Raw genomic sequence first — 18,812 nt, 5'->3', positions numbered from 1 at the left:
GAGAGTCAGATTAGGGGGAGAACAGAGCTCCCTTTGTGCTATGGGCTGCCTCATACCAGTCTATGGGCTGGCTGAGCTATAGGCAGTCTCATACTAGTCTATGGGCTGGCTGTGCTATGGGCTGTCTCATACCAGTCTATGGGCTGGCTGTGCTATGGGCAGTCTCATACTAGTCTGTGGGCTGGTTGTGCTATAGGCTGCCTCATACTAGTCTATGGGCTGGCTGTGCTATAGGCTGTCTCATACTAGTCTATGGGCTGGTTGTGCTATAGGCTGTCTCATACTAGTCTGTGGGCTGGTTGTGCTATAGGCTGTCTCATACTAGTCTATGGGCTGGCTGTGCTATAGGCTGTCTCATACTAGTCTGTGGGCTGGCTGTGCTATAGGCAGTCTCATATTAGTCTGTGGGCTGGCTGTGCTATAGGCTGTCTCATACTAGTCTGTGGGCTGGCTGTGCTATAGGCAGTCTCATACTAGTCTGTGGGCTGGCTGTGCTATAGGCAGTCTCATACTAGTCTATGGGCTGGCTGTGCTATAGGCAGTCTCATACTAGTCTATGGGCTGGCTGTGCTAGTGAGGTTTCCTGTATCCAGACTGAGAACCAACATGTTGGTGTTTTTCCTATATACCTTTAACAGAGCAGAAACGTTGTGTCCAAAAGCAACTCACAAATGTTCTCGGTTTGCGTCCCAAATCCCACCCTATTCCCTACATAGTGCACGACTTTTGATCAGGGTCCATAGAGCTCTGGTCAAAAGTAGTGCTCTACATAATGAATAGGGTTACATTTGAGACGCAGACCCAGTTTTACAGCAGGATGTTAACTGGTGGGAACATGGGGTTTAGTTCCCTGCTCCAGGCCCAGTCAACTAGCCACCTACTCATTACTGCTGTGTTGAGCCAACCTGCTGTCCTTTCATCACAGTGGGGTTCACCCATAAAACACTGTTGATGTTGATGTGCGCTGTGGCCCCATTCTCAGTGAAATATAGAGGTAACTGGTTGTGTATGGCCAAACACTGTCTGTCGTTCTGTTCGGATCCTGATGGTGTTTGATGGGCCATCACTCACGACTTTTCTGATGATATCAAACCGACTAACCCCCTCCAAGATAGTTAGGCCTGGCATTACTTAGATGCACTAAGCAAAAATTGCTCCGCCATTTCCTGGTTGCAAAAATTCTAATAGTTAGCCTAATTTCAGTTTGTGTGACAAAACAAACAGTCATTGTGTAGACAATCATTGTACCATCTAAACCTCTTTGGAAAATATTTTCCATAACCCAAAATATTGTATATTTATTCAGCTGTTTGAAGGTGGTGTACAAAACCCAAAGTAAAAGACGCAAAAACAAAACTTCAGAACGGGAAGCAGAGAAATAGCACGTATAGAACAGATCTACCACTTCTTAGACATGCTTTCAATGGGAATTCATCTATAACTGATCTATAACTCAAATTTCTATGTGCATTTGGTCGGGTTGCCCAAAAAGTTACATATTATAGCTTTAATATGCTATATGGGTTATTTCTGGTCTGGTTAGATGCTCAACCTTTTACATAACAATAGCAGTGTGATCTCTCATAATTTGACTGTAGTATTGTGATTGTATCAATGATTTAGAGTAGGTTATTCGTTTAGATTTTAAATGTTGTCATTTTTTTCCCCTGTCATGCCAGAGACTTTGACTCCCTCTCCAAAGAGAATGTCTACGAGAACAACCGTCTGGTGAGTCACTAGAACACATCACTTCTCCACACGCAGACACCCTCTAATAGCCTTGGCCTAGATGTAATGATTAGTTGTGAACCAGCTAGTGACTTCATGTTGCCGGATACTGTAATTAGCTGTGACAAGTCAGTCATGGTTGCTACTCTGGTTCCCTCCTCTGTGTCTGTGGTAGGGTATGTATTGGGTGAGTTCTGTTATGCTAGAATACAGTGTATCCAGTTGTTTAGGAAGGTAATAGAGATGAGTAACAGATGTCACATGGGTGAGACGGTGGAGCAGTGTCTGCAGTTAGTCAGCTAACTATCATACATTTTCATCTGTCTGCTTCATGTCTGTTTGTCTGTCTTTCTATGTATCTGTCTGTCTTTCTATGTATCTGTCTGTTTGTCTGTCTCTCTGTCTGTCTGTCGAGAGCATAGTTGTTTATTGGTTCCTGCCGGAGCCTGACATGTGAAGGGGGGGAGAGAAAGGGGGAGCGAGAGCAAGCAAATGAGGACAGGAAAGAATGACAAAACAAAACGAAAGACAAAACAAAACAGTTAACCAAAGGGAGGATATGAAACAAAACTAGTCCTCCGCTGTAGGCTTGTTTGTAGAAATCATTTAAATAACAAAGCCAAATATTTGTTTGTCAACAACTGCAAAGGGGCCAAAATAACATTGCCGTGATGTTGAGTAGGCCTTGGTTAGCCTACTTATAGCAATCCTCAACCTGAGTTTGAGTGTTGTCAGCTGAATGCTACTGTTTACATTTCTTTCCAATTATCCAAGAGCTTTTTCAGGTTGAAGCAGTTGGTGGTTGAAATAACTGCTTCACTGGCAGCATGTGGGATATCTGTGAACATTTGCAGTGTTTCACTGTAGCTACGGCATTAGCCTGAGTTAGCCCGAGACAGCCTAATCCTGAACCCAAACACGCAGCATGCTAAACTAAAGCTAGATGATTAACTTCCAATCACTGTCTACACGGTAGATTTCAGTTGTTCCCCTGTGTTGGTTTACCATTGTTTCTCAGACGTATCTGACTACTGATAATCCTTGAGAAGGTTTAGCCATCATGGGGACGTTCTGTTTTGAGTTAATTGCTAGAGTTGGTCTTGCTGCTGGGATAACATTCAGCTCAACTACTGTCTGCAAGCTGTCGTTGTTTTGACTGATATTACATTTGATGAATGTGTCTGTTTTTCACATGCAAAAACAGCTCCCGTTCACTGGTTTGTTTAAATGTACACAGTTTGTAACAGTTTGTTTACATGTACACTGTTTGTTTACATGTACACCGTTTGTTTACATGTACACCGTTTGTTTACATGTATACCGTTTGTTTACATGTACACCGTTTGTTTACATGTACACAGTTTTGCATCAATTGTGGCCCTGTTTATTGAACAGCTGCCAAGTGATTGTATTATCCCCAGTGTTTTGTAACCTGACCAGCATTGCGTCCCAAATGGCACCTATTCCCTACATAGTGCACTACTTTTGACCAGAGCCCTATGGACCCTGGTCAAAGTAGTGCACTATATAAATAATAGGGTGCCATTTGGGGCAGAGAACTACTAAGGCCTTAATTTCCTCAGTGGAATTTTTCATTAGGCAGATGGTTATACAACCAACAGTATTCTGGCAGGCTTTAACATTTCATTATGACCAAATAACACAGAGGTTTTTTTTTGAAGCAGGGGGTCAAGTATCAAAGTGTACATGGGCCGTTGCACGCACACACACAATAAAATAACTAATGTCTGTTTTCACATTGTTGTCTTTCTCCTTTCTCTCCCTCCCGCCCTCCTTTAGGCGTTTGAGGTGGCGGAGGAGGAGCTGGGAATCCCTGCTCTGCTGGACCCAGAGGACATGGTATCCATGAAAGTGCCTGACAGGCTGAGCATCATCACCTATGTCTCCCAGTACTACAACTTCTTCACCAACAAGTCCCATGGTGAGTAGTACAGCTCTGGGGTTGGAGGACCCAGACACCATGAAAGCGCCAATCCAGGACTGTGTTGTGGAATGTTGCAGATAGAATTGTCATGAATAGAGCTGACGTGATTCCCTTTTCTATTAGTCAGAGAGGCATATTTGTTCTACATATTATAGTTCTATCTGAATGTTCCACAACGATCGCTTACCGACCGGTGGTCCAGTACTCCTGGGCCTTTAGTACACAGCTGTAACCTAAACGGTTCGCTAGCTGGATGACAAGTGGTCCTGTGTTATTAGATGCGACAGTATCACTGACAGGCCGGCACTGAGTCACTACTATACGATTGCATTTGTAACTGTTCTCTCAAAAGGCCCTCTGGGTTTTATAGTGCTCTGACACAAAGGAAAATATCTACAGTTAGCCCATGCATAAACTCAATAAGAAATTGACTGATACCATCTCCTTCTCCTGTAGCCAACCCCCCCTGCTTGAAGAGGTCCAGTGGTACAGGCCACATTGAGCCGGCCCAGAAGAGACCGGTGGCCCCTCTGGGAGACAAAGTGGTTGAGCCCGAGGTAAGGGCTACGATGGTATCGGGAATCAGATGATGCATGAATACATGTGGTAAAGAGGCCAATGGAATGCGGCCAAAACAATGGAATTGCCATGGAAACGCGTATGGGGAAAGGTCCTGAATCTCCTCATTGCTCCGCAGCAATATTAGCCTACATTTAGGCTATTGTTTATATGTGTTGCTAGCTTCCAACCAGAACATTAAGCTAGACAAGACCACCGACACAAACAAACAGACTATTCAGCTACAAGTAGTGAATGGCGTTACAAACAGACTATACTAAACAAGTTAAATGTCTTACCTGTGTTGACAGGTAAGACACACACATAGCTAGCTACGTTTTCCCCTCACATAGCTAGCTACGTGTAGCCTACTTGAACACCGGCTCCCCACAATGCCACGCTGTCCCACGCCGAATTGCCTGAAGCCAAAGAGCTCTTCTCACAGACTCTATTTCCCAACGTGGGAGCACTGCGAACCGTAGGTCGGGGTTTCTGACCTGGTGTATGTTATTTCTGTATAACAAAACTCGACGACAAAGTTGCCTCTTTTACACTGGGGGTCAATGGGAAATAATGTTTTCCTTGTTATTACGTAAATATCGACTTGTAATATGCATATATTCTGGATTTACGGATTGTGTGTATGATGTCATTCACATGATTCTAATTCTAAGCCTTATTAAATTAAACTAATGGCTGTGTGGACCCCAGGAAGAGTAGCTGTTGCTTTTGCAACAGCTAATGGGGATCCTAATAAAATGCCAAAAATACTACATTGATTTAACTGTATTGTACATGCATTATAACTAATGAATTGTATTTGTTTAACATAACAGGGAATATATTTGTGCTTGTATTTTGGCATGGACAAGACCTGGACAATCACTCAAAGGGTGTTATGTAATATTGACTGTCACAGTATCAGGTGTCGATGCTAACGTGTCAGATGCATGAATGGATTGTTGTCTGTCTATGGCATCTATTGGTGTGACCATATGGTAGAGGTTGGGTACTAGTTGGTGTGTGAGTTTCGATTGAAGTCACGTTGTCCGTTACATCAATGCGGTACGGGATTGAGTAATTCTATTTACTAAACACCTTTTAGGCTAAACTTGTATGATAGGCCATCTCAGAAATATGGCCTATAAGATAGTATTGATGTGGACTATATCCTAGAAGTTTAGTCTCCATTGTTTTTCTTTTAAAGATAGCCTTTGTATCCCGTCTCTCCCCTTCTTCCGCATGCCCTCTCTACGACTTCCTCCCCCCCCCCCCCCCATACCGGCCTCCTCCCTCCTTCCCCGTCTTTAGACGGAAATCCACTCCTCCTCTCCCTACTCTTCCTCCTCTTCTTCTTCCTCCTCTTCTTCCTCCTGGCCTCTGACCTCCTCCCCCCTCTCTGGTCCTGAGCCTAGACAGTAGGATGGGTGGGGGGCTAGGGGGATCGAAACAGTTAGGTCAGTCATTTTGAACTTTGACCTCTGTACATAGACACTAACTATTTAACACTTGTTTTATACTACTAACGTTGTGTGCCAAGTTTGAACACTTGCTGCTAACCCTTTTAACTCAACCTAAAAACACCTGCTAGAGTTTCTTACATCACTAATACTAGTTTTCTACTAGACTTTCCTAGCTAATTAGAGGCTGTTTTGGAACTTTACTACTTTTCCACTTAATACATATCACTTTTTAATATCAAGACAATGTTTTTCAACGATTATAAAATAAATGTAGCTAGTTAAGGCAATGACTCTAAGCCGAGGAGGTGGTGGAAATATAACAGACTGGTTTTAGCTAGATAAGCAGAATGATAAGCAGAATGAATCCTCCACATCCTCGATCCTGACTCCATGTTTGATCTCCCCCCCCCCCCCCCCCACCTCCCTCCCCCCTATCCTCTCCATCTCCCCCATCCCACACCCCCTCCACCTGCGACCCTGGCCACCTGCCTGCCACGCCCGTGCTAGCTGAGTCTACCTGGTCCGATGGGTACGGACGGGGGGGTACAGGCGGGAGTGAAGCGTAGCACCCTCAGCAGCAGCTGCGCCGCCTGCCAGAGGCACGTCCACTTGGTGCAGAGGTTCCTGGTCGACGGCAAGCTCTACCACCGCAACTGTTTCAGGTGAACACCACCCGTTCAGTTACTGTATATCTGGTCTGCACAGCTACTACAACATGTCATACTGCTGAATCTGTTTACTGTATAATGATACAACACTGCTATTCCAGTTACTCAAAACAGACAGTTGCATATCCTCTGTTGAGATGTATTTCCAGAGTTTGAAGAAATTCAACTTGTTTTTACAAGTGTTTAATCAATGTGCTTACCACAGGGTATGTCAGAGCCTACTATAGTCTGAATGTTGCCTCCTGCTCTCCTCTCTCTCAGGTGTAGGGAGTGTAGCAGCACTCTGCTGCCTGGGTCCTACAAGCTAGGAAACGAGGTCGGCTCCCTGGTCTGCACGCATCACTTTGCCAGGTCTGCCTTAGCCAATCAGAACGGCCGACCGGACCTAAGTAAGCGACCGACAACGGTTCCCTCCGTCAGGATTGGTCGACCCATGCTGCCTCAAACTTCTCCTCCTTCTGGGAGGGACCAGGCGGCAAAGACTCCGGCTCAAAAGACTCCGCCACCAAAAGAGACTCCGCCACCAAAAGAGACGACGCCACCCCAAGAGACGCCGCCCCAAGAGACGCCGCCCCAAGAGACGCCGCCCCAAGAGACGCCGCCCCAAGAGACGCCGCCCCAAGAGACGCCGCCCCAAGAGACGCCGCCCCAAGAGACGCCACCAAAAGAGACGCCGCCCCAAGAGACGCCGCCCCAAGAGACGCCGCCCCAAGAGACGCCGCCCCAAGAGACGCCTCCACCAAAAGTGACTCCGCCCCAAGAGGGTGTCACCAATGAGGATTACACCCCCACACCATCCAATGACTCTGACTCTACACCATGTCCTATCTCAACGACAAAAACTGACTCTTTGAAAACAGAGAAAGAGAAAGAGAGGGAAGACAGTGCGGGAGAAAGAGAGGTCAAACCTCCAACCTCCATTCCTCCCAACCCTTTCGATGACATCGAGGAGGGGGAGGAGACTCCGGCACCAGCCAAAGACACAGCCAATGGGGTTATCCCTCCTACACCTGTCAGTCATCTAGGACTAGGGAACAGTAAGCCAGTCCCCATCCCTCGCCGCTTGTCACAGCCCTCCCCTCCACCTCGTCCCGCCCCCAGGGTCCGCCCACCCCGCGTTGACAACCTTGCGGTCAATGGTGAGTGGTCGATTAAGGTGATTGACAGCTGAAATAAGTTATGCTATTTGCTACTGTAGATCCTCAATTGAACTGTGAACTCCATCCTAATATAAAATATATGAAACGTCTGATTTTGACTCTCAGGTGATCACGGTGAACACAGGAGATCTCTTCCTCCGGCTCCCAGACCTCGGGAAAGATCCCACTCCCCTGGAAGGTTCGGTATACTGACTAACCTATCTTTACTAGTCTACAGTGATTGGACTACTTCCTCTTCCTCTCCGAGTCTCTATCCAGCAGTCTTTGTGTGTTATTAATGCATGTGGATGTTTTCATGCACTCATCTTTGTTGTTTTGTCTCCCCCCTCCCTTTCTGTTTCTGTCTCCCCCACTCACCCTGTCTCTCAGCTCCTGTCTCTCCAGCGACGCCCCCAAACCCCCTAACCCGCCCTGGTTGGCCCTCGTCCAATCCCAAGAACCCAAGAAGAAAGCAGCACCTCCCCCTCCCCCTGGAGTGGCCACACCCCCACACACTGGTTCGTTATCTTCTCTAAAAGGGGAGGGCTCCAGACCAGCCACGCCCCCTGCACCCGCCAACCCCTTCGATGAGGAAGTAGAGGAAGAGGAGGTGGGGTCAAGGGAGGGGTCAGTAGGAGGTTTGGTTTCTCCCACTGTGGTGGTGAGTCATCCGTGGTACAGCATCTCCCAGGCTGCAGACGCTGCAGCTGACCCAGGCACGCCCCCCATTGGGGGTATTTCCTCCCGCTCTGCAAGCCCCAATGGCTCCAGGTGCAAGAAACGCCCGGCGCCCCCAAAGCCTGTTCCAAAGGCCCCCGGCTCTAACTCAGGTCAGTGGGCCTTGATGGCAACAGAGTAGGACAGAGGTTGGTTAGAGAAGTGGTTCCCAGCCAGGGGTACTAGGACCTATCCACAGGGGGTACTTGAAGACTTATCAGACCATCCTGGTAAAATGCAGTTGAGGTGGTACTTCAGTGGTACTCTGGGCAGAACAAAATACAGTTGGTGGTACAGTAACCAAAAAAGGTTGGGAACCACTTGGTTAGAGCATTGGACTAGTTTCATCCACTTCACCTCAAATCATGTAAATCATGTGTCTTGTATGTCCTGCACAGCACTGTGGTTTTGTTGTTGTCATTTTGAAAGTTCCCATTCGATGTGTATATATGGATGTTAACAATGTTTTTCTCTCCATCCTCCTCCCATCCAACTCTACTTCGTTTTCCATTTCAACTTCTGCTCCTTTTTTCTGTTTTCTGATATCACTTCATCCCTCTATTTCTTCAGCCCTTCCTCACTCCCAGCCCTCCTCTTCCTCTCCCTCCCCAGCTATTAGCATAGAGAGCCTATCCTCTGCCTCCGACCATAGCTCCTCCCACCCAGCTTCCCTAGGGGGCAGAGCCACAGGCGATCAGGACAACCCCTTCACCAAGAGCGTATCAGAGCCCTCCATCTGTGGGCCCTGTGGTGGCTCCACCCCCTCCACCTCAGCCAATCGCCTCTCTCCAAGCCCCTCCCCTTCTCCCCAGCCAGCCAATCCTAGCTCGGCTCCGGCTACTCCGCAGAGCAATCGGAGTGCCAGGCCCCCGCCCCCAAGACCCCCGACGACACCCAGCCCCCTGGCAGCATCAAGTGCTATCCCAGTTCCACCCCCCAAGGTAAGGGATTCTGGACCTCTCATTTTTTTTCACCATGTAAAAATACATGAACTCCACTAACTTCCAAGAACCTTTTAATGATACAAGATATTCAATGTAATGAGCTTCATACCTAACTAACAAATACTATGATAATTATTTAATACCTTGACATTCATCTCTGTCTTCTCTCTGCTTCCAGCGGACTTGTAAGGAAAACCCTTTCAACAGGAAAGCCTCTTCCTCCCCTGTTTCCTCCCCTAAAACCAGACCCCCTAGAGGCCCTCGCCCCGCCCGGCCCCCCGCACCTGGACACGGCTTCCCCCTCATCAAACGCAAGGTGAGATTGTGAGGACACCACCGTCAGCTAAAGTTTGTAATTCAATAAGTCACTCGATGATTCAGCATCAGACAGTCCGAGTCTTTTTATGGAATGTGGCGACAAGCCAACAGTCTACTATTACTGCTATTACCATAGGCAACGGTATTGGTTATAGTTTGACTAGTGGCGCTAATGTTTTCAAAGGAACAACTCAATCTGGATGTAAATAATGCGAACTGTACCATATTGTATTTTTTTAAGATTGCAGTGCTAGTGTTTTGTGATGTGTGTGTTGTTCAGGTGCAGTCAGACCAGTACATCCCAGCAGAGGACATCCATGGAGAGATGGGAGAGCTGGAGAAACAGCTGGATGAGCTGGAGCAGAGAGGAGTGGCTTTGGAGAGAAAACTACGAGATAACCCCAATGGTAAAACTATCAGATCAACCAGTGTTCTGTACTCCTGGCTATCATATAAACCTCTCAAGACTAGTCTTGTGTTATCGGGAGGTTGCATGGTCCCAGATTAAGCCTAAGGTCAATAGTCTAATAGTCGGGTCGATAGTCTAATAGTCGGGTCGATAGTCTAATAGTCGGGTCGATAGTCTAATAGTCGGGTCGATAGTCTAATAGTCGGGTCGATAGTCTAATAGTCGGGTCGATAGTCTAATAGTCGGGTCGATAGTCTAATAGTCGGGTCGATAGTCTAATAGTCGGGTCGATAGTCTAATAGTCGGGTCAATAGTCTAATAGTCGGGTCAATAGTCTAACAGTCGGGTCAATAGTCTAATAGTCGGGTCAATAGTCTAATAGTCGGGTCAATAGTCTAATAGTCGGGTCAATAGTCTAATAGTCGGGTCAATAGTCTAATAGTCGGGTCAATAGTCTAATAGTCGGGTCAATAGTCTAATAGTCGGGTCAACAGTCTAATAGTCGGGTCAATAGTCTAATAGTCGGGTCAATAGTCTAATAGTCGGGTCAATAGTCTAATAGTCGGGTCAATAGTCTAATAGTCGGGTCAATAGTCTAATAGTCGGGTCAATAGTCTAATAGTCGGGTCAATAGTCTAATAGTCGGGTCAATAGTCTAATAGTCGGGTCAACAGTCTAATAGTCGGGTCAACAGTCTATTAGTCGGGTCAACAGTCTAATATTCAGTTCAATTGTCAAATAATCATTTAAATAGACAATAGTCTATTAGTCGGGTAAATAGTCTATTAGTCGGGTAAATAGTCTATTAGTCGGGTAAATAGTCTATTAGTCGGGTCAATAGTCTATTAGTCGGGTCAATAGTCTATTAGTCGGGTCAATAGTCTAATCTTCAGTTAAATAGTAAATAGTTTAATCTTCAGTTCAATATTTTATTTTACCTTTTTATTTAACTAGGCAAGTCAGTTAAGAACAAATTCTTATTTTCAATGATGACTTAGGAACAGTGGGTTAACTGCCTCTTTCAGGGGCAGAAAGACAGATTTTTACCTTGTCAGCTCGGGGATTCGATCACAAGTCCAACGCTCTAACCACTAGGCTACCTGCCACTCCAAAAGTCTAATAGTCAGTTTAATAGTCAGGTCAATAGTTTAATAGTCAGGTCAATAGTCTAATAGTCAGGTCAATAGTCCATATTTGTATCTATAGTATAATATTATCCATATTCTCATGGTGGTGTTCCTGTTCTAGATGAGGAGGAGGAGACTTTGCTGGTGGACTGGTTCACTCTGATCCATGAGAAACACCTGCTGGTGCGCCGTGAGGCTGAGCTGGTCTACACGTACGTACCAAAGCCTCACCAGAGCCTGTGCTCATTGGCCCATTTAGCAGCTGTCTCTTTAAGATCCTCACACTATTTATTTTCTCTTGACAGGGCCAAGCAGCAGAACCTGGAGGAGAGGCAGGCTGACGTAGAGTATGAGCTGAGATGTCTTCTTAACAAGCCAGGTGTGTGATCTCACTTCCTGTTTGCGAATGACATCATAGAGCACAAGGCCCTTGCAGCTATCTGGGATGGGAGGCGTGTTAACTAAAGTCCTGTTTCCATTACATTTTTTTTTCCTTCCTCTTTGTTGTTGGACTGAATTCACTGAAATGGAACGGGGTCCAGAAAATAATCCACGTTTTAAGTCAGTGCGTTACTCTTCATTCATCCTCACCTCTTAATCCCTCCATCTTGTAGAGAAAGACTGGAATGAGGAGGACAAGGGCAGGGAGCAGGAGCTGATGACAGAGCTGGTCACCGTCATCGAACAGCGGAACCAAATCATCAACAACATGGATCAGGACAGGCAGAGGTAATCAATCACTGATCATCTACTGTCTGAGCTCATTTAGAGCAGGATGGGCTAGTAGATAGGTGATCTGCAGTCGATGTCTGTGTTTTTGGTGATCTTACTGTGCTTCTCCAATAGGGAAGAGGAAGAGGATAAGCTGGTGGCGACCATGTTGAAGAGAAAAGGTAAGATGAGACGACAAAAGCTTCATGTTTTGTTAGAACTCTCCCTTTCATCTTTCTTTCCGCTAGAAGTATTCACGCTTCTCGTCCATGTCTCTGTCTTCCCCCTCTCTCTCTCTTCTTTCTCCATCTCTCCCTTCCTCCAGACTTCCAGAAGGAGCCAGCAGCAGAGGGCGAGCAGCAGCAGCAACAGAAGAAGAAGAAGAAGAAGGAGAAGTTCAAACCCATGAAGGTTCTGAAGAGGTTGAGTGTGAACCAAGGAAAAGGTGGCAGCCCACGCAAGGAGATGGCAGAGAAGGACAAGAGCTGAACAAGGTATGGAAGGATGGATGTGGATGATGGATGGAGGAAAGGAAGAGGGATACCATCCTTTACAGAGGGACATATCAGATGGAAAGAGCGGGGAAATGACAGATGGAAACAAAACACGGTGGAGGGAAGAGAAGGAAAAACAACACAGGATTCTCACAGCTGTGTTAAAGACTGTAATGTGTGCAACCTGTAATTTTCTCCCCCTTCCTCTTACTGTAGCATATCCTTCTAATCGCTCCTCCCTACCAGAGTATGTGAGCAGAGTTAAGCGGTCGGAAATCCCGCTCGCGCTAGCGATCCACCTCTTTTCAACTGCTCCGCTAAAAACCGTTCTGCGCTCACAGGAAAAAAATGGCCGCTCCAAATTCGCTCCGTTCATTAAAATCACAATTTAACCAACACCCATCTATTTTTGTGACTACCTTGACTTACCATTTGGTATTCAAGTAATGAAACCAAACCATATGATTTGAATTAAAAGTATTTGAATAAACAAATACGTTGGACTATGCCAAGCCTATTTCTTTTAGCATGTGCATATGGTAAGTACACCATCATGCTTTCGGGATGCGTGTCTTTTCAGATTCCACGATTTGATTCTTTAGTTGTGGACGCCACATCGCCGCAATCCCTCTCTTGCTCTTGGTCCTCATCTTGTAAGTCACCTTGGTTTAGCACCGGTGTGTTTTAGCAGTTTCTTTATGAAAATATTTAGTGAACTGCATGACAGTAGCTAAAGCAAGGGGTTATAGCAGCACACAAGTAGACTACAGATGCATGCTGGACCGGGCACGCCCTGAGCTCGTGAAGTGAGCGCTACTGGAATGAAATTGGAGCGGGCGAGAAGGCTGACGCTCCAGCCTTTGGGAATCTCGCTCCGAGACTCCAGTCAAATTGGGATCGCTCCACTCCGCTCACATACTCTGCTCCCTACTGTAGCTCCTCGCTCCACTCCGCTCACATACTCTGCTCCCTACTGTAGCTCCTCGCTCCACTCCGCTCACATACTCTGCTCCCTACTGCAGCTCCTCGCTCCACTCCGCTCACATACTCTGCTCCCTACTGTAGCTCCTCGCTCCACTCCGCTCACATACTCTGCTCCCTACTGTAGCTCCTCGCTCCACTCCGCTCACATACTCCGCTCCCTACTGTAGCTCCTCGCTCCACTCCGCTCACATACTCTGCTCCCTACTGCAGCTCCTCGCTCCACTCCGCTCACATACTCTGCTCCCTACTGTAGCTCCTCGCTCCACTCCGCTCACATACTCTGCTCCCTACTGTAGCTCCTCGCTCCACTCCGCTCACATACTCCGCTCCCTACTGTAGCTCCTCGCTCCACTCCGCTCACATACTCTGCTCCCTACTGTAGCTCCTCGCTCCACTCCGCTCACATACTCTGCTCCCTACTGTAGCTCCTCGCTCCACTCCGCTCACATACTCTGCTCCCTACTGTAGCTCCTCGCTCCACTCCGCTCACATACTCCGCTCCCTACTGTAGCTCCTCGCTCCACTCCGCTCACATACTCTGCTCCCTACTGTAGCTCCCATGATGCTCTTTCAAATACTGCCACTCCAATGCGTTCTGTACTGTATATATTTGAAGTTGCCTTTGTGTGAAGAGAAAGTTAAGAACTCAACTGCTTTAAGACTAAAACCTTAAGAAACATCTGAAGACTGAATTGAAGAGGTAAATTTTCTGTAGCTTTGAGGTTCAGCGCAATATGTGGTTTCTTCTATCCTTTTTCATTATTACTTTGCACATTGTGACCCAGGCCTTTTTAAAATCGGCTTTTAACAAAGATATAAATACTATGACTGCAGGTTTCTTACCATTTATCAGTCTCTTATCATGATAGGAACTAAAGAACACTCCCTCATCTCCTGCCTATTCAGTGGTCCTAAGGTTTTCCCTTTGTTCATGGACGTTGCGTACGTCTCATTGTCTGTAGGTTGGATACAGAACGAAGAGTTGTGTGTGTCAGTCAGTTGTCTGGTTTGAGTCTGTGGTACTTCTGAACTATTGTGAATCTTTTTAAAAGAGGAACCCATTGTTGTGAGTAAATACTGCCAGTTTAGATGGAGTAATGACAACCCAAATAATGACTAGCTTTTAGCGAAATGGTTCTTTCTTAACTAGCTACTTACCATGTTTTCCAAATCACTGACTATTGGACTATAGATATTATATTGGACTGTAGATATTATATTGGACCATGTTTAGGGTTGGATAATCACGGTCTGAGAATGAGACGTATGACCGACAGGTAAGAAATAGTTAAGATGGAATGTAAGTACTGACTTTATACAAGGAATGTAAAAAATACAATTATAACATAAACGGAAGGAATTTGCATTTTGGCGCAGTCCAGGCAGTGCTGAGGGGGATAGTTTGGCATGCTCTTTGTTCGGGTTCCTGAAATATTCTGCTTTTACAAAATGTGATGCTGTTTTCAAATGAAACACAATACCTTGCTCTTGTTAAAGCTTTTAGAATTAGAAGAAGAAGAAGTCAGTGAACTTCTTACGTTGCTTTTGTTTTAATTGTTTTGTTAGTAGTTCTGTTTTGTTAGTAGTCAAAAAAATACAGTGACAATGTAGCAAATAACTCACACAAAAACAAACAAACTCTGAAATGACAGCACTACAGGGTTGGTGGAGGGTAGTAGAGGGAGAGAGGGGGTTATTTTAAGCACTACAGGGTTGGGGGAGGGTAGTAGAGGGAGTTTTTGTTTTTAAATCTGAACAATAAAAACATTTACATCTCATACTTAGGTTAAAAGGCTAAAAATGGAACGTACAATTCTATAACACACTCTTACAATGCCAAACGGTAAAATCCTATTCGTGTCCCTGTGTTGTGGTAGAGTTCTGGGTCCTGGTTGGGGAGATGGTGGGCTTGTGTTTCTTGATTAGGGTTTTGATGCAGTGTATTTAACTAACTTAGTTGTATCATGACAGGTCACTGACTTAATAGTATTATAGAATCTGACCAGATTTACAACTGAAACAAGTGTGAACAGTTCTAGGGGCTACATTATACAATAAGGATTGTAATAAATATATATATATGCATGCAGTGAGTGTACAAAATATTAAGAATACCTTCCTAATATTGAGTTGCACCCACTTTTGCCCTCAGAACAGCCTAAATTCTTCGGGTCATGGACTCTACAAGGTGTTAAAAGCATTCCACAGGGATGCTGGCCCATGTTGACTCAAAATGCTTCCCACAGTTGTGTTAAGTTGGTCTGGATGTCCTTTGGGTGGTGGACCATTCTTGATACACACGGGAAACTGTTGAGCGTGAAAAGCCCAGCAGCGTTGCAGTTCTTGACACAAACCGGCACTTAAATATTTTGTCTTGCCCATTCACTCTCTGAATGGCACACATACACAATCCATGTCTCAATTGTTTCAATGCTTAAAAATCCTCCTTTAACCTGTCTCCTCCCCTTCATTTACACTGATTTGAAGTGGATTTAACAAGTCACATAGATAAGGAATCATAACTTTCACCTGGTCAGTCTAGGTCACGGAAAGAGCATGTGTTCCTAATGTTTTGTACACTCTGTGTATATAAATTCCATAGATATCTTTTAACAATGTAGCAAACTATTAATACCTTCCAGTTGATATCAGTTTAACTGTTTTGGGAAAGTCTGCAAAATATGCAAATCTTTTTAATTTATATATTTTACAATGCCTTTGTTTGACTCTGTAAACGCTGTCTAATTCCAATGAGTTTTGCCTTAACTTAGAATCTGCCGTCAAAGTCGATAGTACTATGAGATCCGTTTATGTTAAGAGTGCCCTTATTTAAATGTATTCGTCAATAAGTCTCGTTTTTGTCCGGAGTTAAACTGAATGTCTTGTTATAGGCTGTTCGTATATTGTCTAGTACACGATCTTGTCTTCCATTCAAAATGGCTGCTTGTGTGTTTGTGCATCTTCTTCCTGTTTAAAAACTCACACCAAGGGCTTCTGTAGAGCGATGTTGAAACATGGTCCTAAAGAAACAACAGAATCGCATTGAAATCTGGGAGACTGTGAAATAAAACATATTAATGCCACTAAAAAGACGTGTGGTCATATTTTAATGTACACTACAATGCTTTTTCACAGTTTGATAAGGATGCATTGGGGTCTTCCCAGCAACATTTGTTACCATGCCATAATTTGAACAAGCATTATGCACAAATGAAGACTAGTAGTTTGAGTTCAGAATTCCTGTGCAGTGTGTTTTCTGTAGGAGTATTAGCAGTATAGTAGATCCATTCAGCAGAGTCAGTAGATGAGTATTCCTCTCTGTCACTCAGTCTTCTTCTCTGGCATAATGGTCCTCAGCTCCGCACTGCGGGCCTTATCAATCACCTCCAGCTCACGGATTTTCTGGAAGGCGAGGGGCCACAAACAACCGTTAAAAAGGTGTGAGAGAGTGAGTGTACCTACGTGTGTTATTCCGCGTTGTGTTCACCAGTGAATCTGTATCATGGAAACACTGTTGTTTTTAGGTGTAGATAATTTTCCTTAAAGACATTCCTGTGACATGAGGTATATCAGACAACTTACCTGTGAGATCTCTGTGTTGATGATGTTGTGATACTGCTTCCCTTTCCCCAGGGCTGTCATCTCCTCCAGAAACTCCTTCCTCTCCTCAATCTCATCCAAAACTAGGAAAGGAACACAACCCTTAGAAAACTTGAAGACCGTACATCAAACCAAGGAGAAACTCCTTAATCAAACACTGTGTTGGGACGGGGCTACAGTAGGTTGGGGCAAATTACTTTAGTAGAGTCATATAGAACTGAATTGAAATGAGGGGAAAGTTATGTATGTGAGGAGGAGAGATATGTGTAGAAAACATGTAGGAGAGCCAGAGATGTGGACGACATGTTTCCCCGTGGCCAGAAAGCAGTAACTCTCTCCCTCTCTGAGGTAAACCTCACCCTCCTGGAAGCGGTCCCTCTCCTCCTCTGGGCCCTGGGCCAGGGAAATGTTCCTGGGACGACTGGGTCTGGGTTCCTCCTGTCCCGTAGCTAGAATGTTCTGGAGCCTCCTCTTCTCCTTCTCTAAATCTCCTTACAGAAGAAGAAGTGAGGGAGAGAATGAATGCACATACATCTCTTATCCAGATCTCTCATAGAGGGAAAGGGGGATACCTAATCAGTTGTACAACTGAATGCATTCAAATGAAATGTGACAACTACTGTAAAAGAGGGCTCATACACATAGGCCTAAATTACTTCTTTTTTTTTACAAGAAGATAATGGTGGTACATTTGTTCCCAGGTGTCCCTGACCAACTATCAGTGAACTAGTTCTGATATCAGAAGAACAGGGCCTCCTATCTTTAGAATTCCAAGCGTCTCGGACAGTTGAAAGGTAGTAGAGTTGAAGCAGAACACATACGTGTGGCACTGGGGCGGAACCTATCTCTGGTGTAGTTGTCCCCAGAACTACAATTGTCAGCGGTGCGCCTCAGGGGCTTGGCTGGAGTGCGGGTTGTGCTATTCTTTACGACTTTGGGTTTGGGCAGTGAGGGAGGTGCCGATGATGTGGGGTTGCAGGTCAATGGCAAAGCTGATCCCTCTGAAAGTGCAGACAAACATAACATTATCTTACCTTTGTTTGGCAAAATTATTCATAAAACTTCAATTGATGATAGGACTCAAAATAGAGCAACAGGCGTGGAGGAAGTTCAAGCAGTAAGTCAACATTACTTTCCAAGAGAAGATGGATAACAAACATGTGACACTCACTCTTAAGTTTGTCATTGATCTGTCTTTGCTGGAAGTTGGTGAGTCTCGACTCTTGCATCATTACTGTGAAACCAGAGCACAGGTAGGCTTATTGTATTTGTGTGGATCTAACGCTTATACACACACACACACACACACACACACACACACACACACACACACACACACACACACACACACACACACACACACAAAGAGAGAGAACAAAACCCCACATTTCAGCATCTCCTGAATCTCCTTGCTGTACTGGGTCCTTCTAGGACAGTTCCACAGACCTCCACCAGCTTGATCACGAGAAGACGTCTCCATCTGAAACGAATGACGGAGAAGTTATCTAAAGCCAGCTGGCTAACGTTAGCTGCTGCTGAGCAAAGCCCATGGCAGATAACAAAACGTTGCATGCTAGGAAGTCAAGATACCCAAACTCCAAACATTTAATATATTTATCAAGACATAACTAAACAGTGTTGTATTTCTTACCATGGATTTCTATTTTTCTCAACTTTCTTGACGCTGCACCATGGGATAATGATGACAGTGTTTCTTCCGGACATAGCTGGCGGCTGCCATAGAAACCATAGATTTTAAAGCCACGTGATGAGGCATTTGGCCTTGCACTACAACATTGACCCACTAGAGGGAGGCAAAACCACAGATAATTGTACAAGGCATATAGAGCTATGGAAAAATTAGGTGTTCATTTTTGTGCAATAATGTGTTTGAGTGTAACATATTTTAAATGTTGAAGAATTAACCTTTTTTTTTACGTTTTCTATTTGTGTTTCTTGCCTCAAGTATCAACTGTGTAGAGCATGGCACATGATTTATCAATCCAA

General features: G+C 45.1%; 2 protein-coding genes across 3 annotated transcripts in view; one reads left to right on the top strand and one right to left on the bottom strand.

The window, feature by feature from the left end:
• LOC129838973 (MICAL-like protein 1) overlaps positions 1-16,295 on the top strand; it is a 21,571-nt gene extending 5,276 nt beyond the window's left edge. Inside the window, exons 2-16 of one of the 2 annotated variants that reach the window (XM_055906238.1) lie at positions 1,680-1,728; positions 3,529-3,670; positions 4,130-4,230; positions 6,202-6,356; positions 6,624-7,501; positions 7,628-7,700; positions 7,892-8,331; positions 8,831-9,159; positions 9,341-9,478; positions 9,761-9,887; positions 11,138-11,228; positions 11,322-11,395; positions 11,631-11,745; positions 11,863-11,909; positions 12,053-16,295. In XM_055906238.1, the coding sequence (XP_055762213.1) occupies positions 1,680-1,728; positions 3,529-3,670; positions 4,130-4,230; positions 6,202-6,356; positions 6,624-7,501; positions 7,628-7,700; positions 7,892-8,331; positions 8,831-9,159; positions 9,341-9,478; positions 9,761-9,887; positions 11,138-11,228; positions 11,322-11,395; positions 11,631-11,745; positions 11,863-11,909; positions 12,053-12,216 (2,923 nt within the window). In that variant the 3' untranslated portion in view covers positions 12,217-16,295. Of the gene's footprint in view, positions 1-1,679; positions 1,729-3,528; positions 3,671-4,129; positions 4,231-6,201; positions 6,357-6,623; positions 7,502-7,627; positions 7,701-7,891; positions 8,332-8,788; positions 9,160-9,340; positions 9,479-9,760; positions 9,888-11,137; positions 11,229-11,321; positions 11,396-11,630; positions 11,746-11,862; positions 11,910-12,052 lie in introns of both variants that reach the window. The other variant, XM_055906237.1, reaches the window with a different exon arrangement.
• On the bottom strand, positions 16,296-18,564 carry LOC129838974 (UPF0193 protein EVG1-like). The gene is made up of 7 exons (XM_055906239.1): positions 18,457-18,564; positions 18,192-18,285; positions 17,977-18,039; positions 17,627-17,806; positions 17,165-17,296; positions 16,788-16,888; positions 16,296-16,607 (listed from the first exon to the last, which is right to left on the bottom strand). Exons 1-7 carry the CDS (start codon positions 18,457-18,459, stop codon positions 16,527-16,529), a joined length of 654 nt encoding a protein of 217 aa, XP_055762214.1. The 5' UTR covers positions 18,460-18,564; the 3' UTR covers positions 16,296-16,526.
• Positions 18,565-18,812: the final 248 nt, after the last annotated feature.

The sequence above is a fragment of the Salvelinus fontinalis genome, chromosome 40, assembly GCF_029448725.1.
Source record: "Salvelinus fontinalis isolate EN_2023a chromosome 40, ASM2944872v1, whole genome shotgun sequence".
In the NCBI taxonomy this organism is placed as follows: domain Eukaryota; kingdom Metazoa; phylum Chordata; class Actinopteri; order Salmoniformes; family Salmonidae; genus Salvelinus; species Salvelinus fontinalis.
The sequence above is the reverse complement of the archived record's forward strand: the minus strand, read 5'-3'. Positions and strand labels throughout refer to the sequence as shown.

What these genes read in the sequence shown, in the direction of transcription:
- LOC129838974 (XM_055906239.1), bottom strand. An exon ending in GATCAATGACAAACTTAAGA is followed by an intron (nt 17,807 to 17,976) that starts GTGAGTGTCACA and finishes CTGCACTTTCAG; the next exon opens with AGGGATCAGCTTTGCCATTG. An exon ending in TCAACACAGAGATCTCACAG is followed by an intron (nt 16,608 to 16,787) that starts GTAAGTTGTCTG and finishes CTCGCCTTCCAG; the next exon opens with AAAATCCGTGAGCTGGAGGT.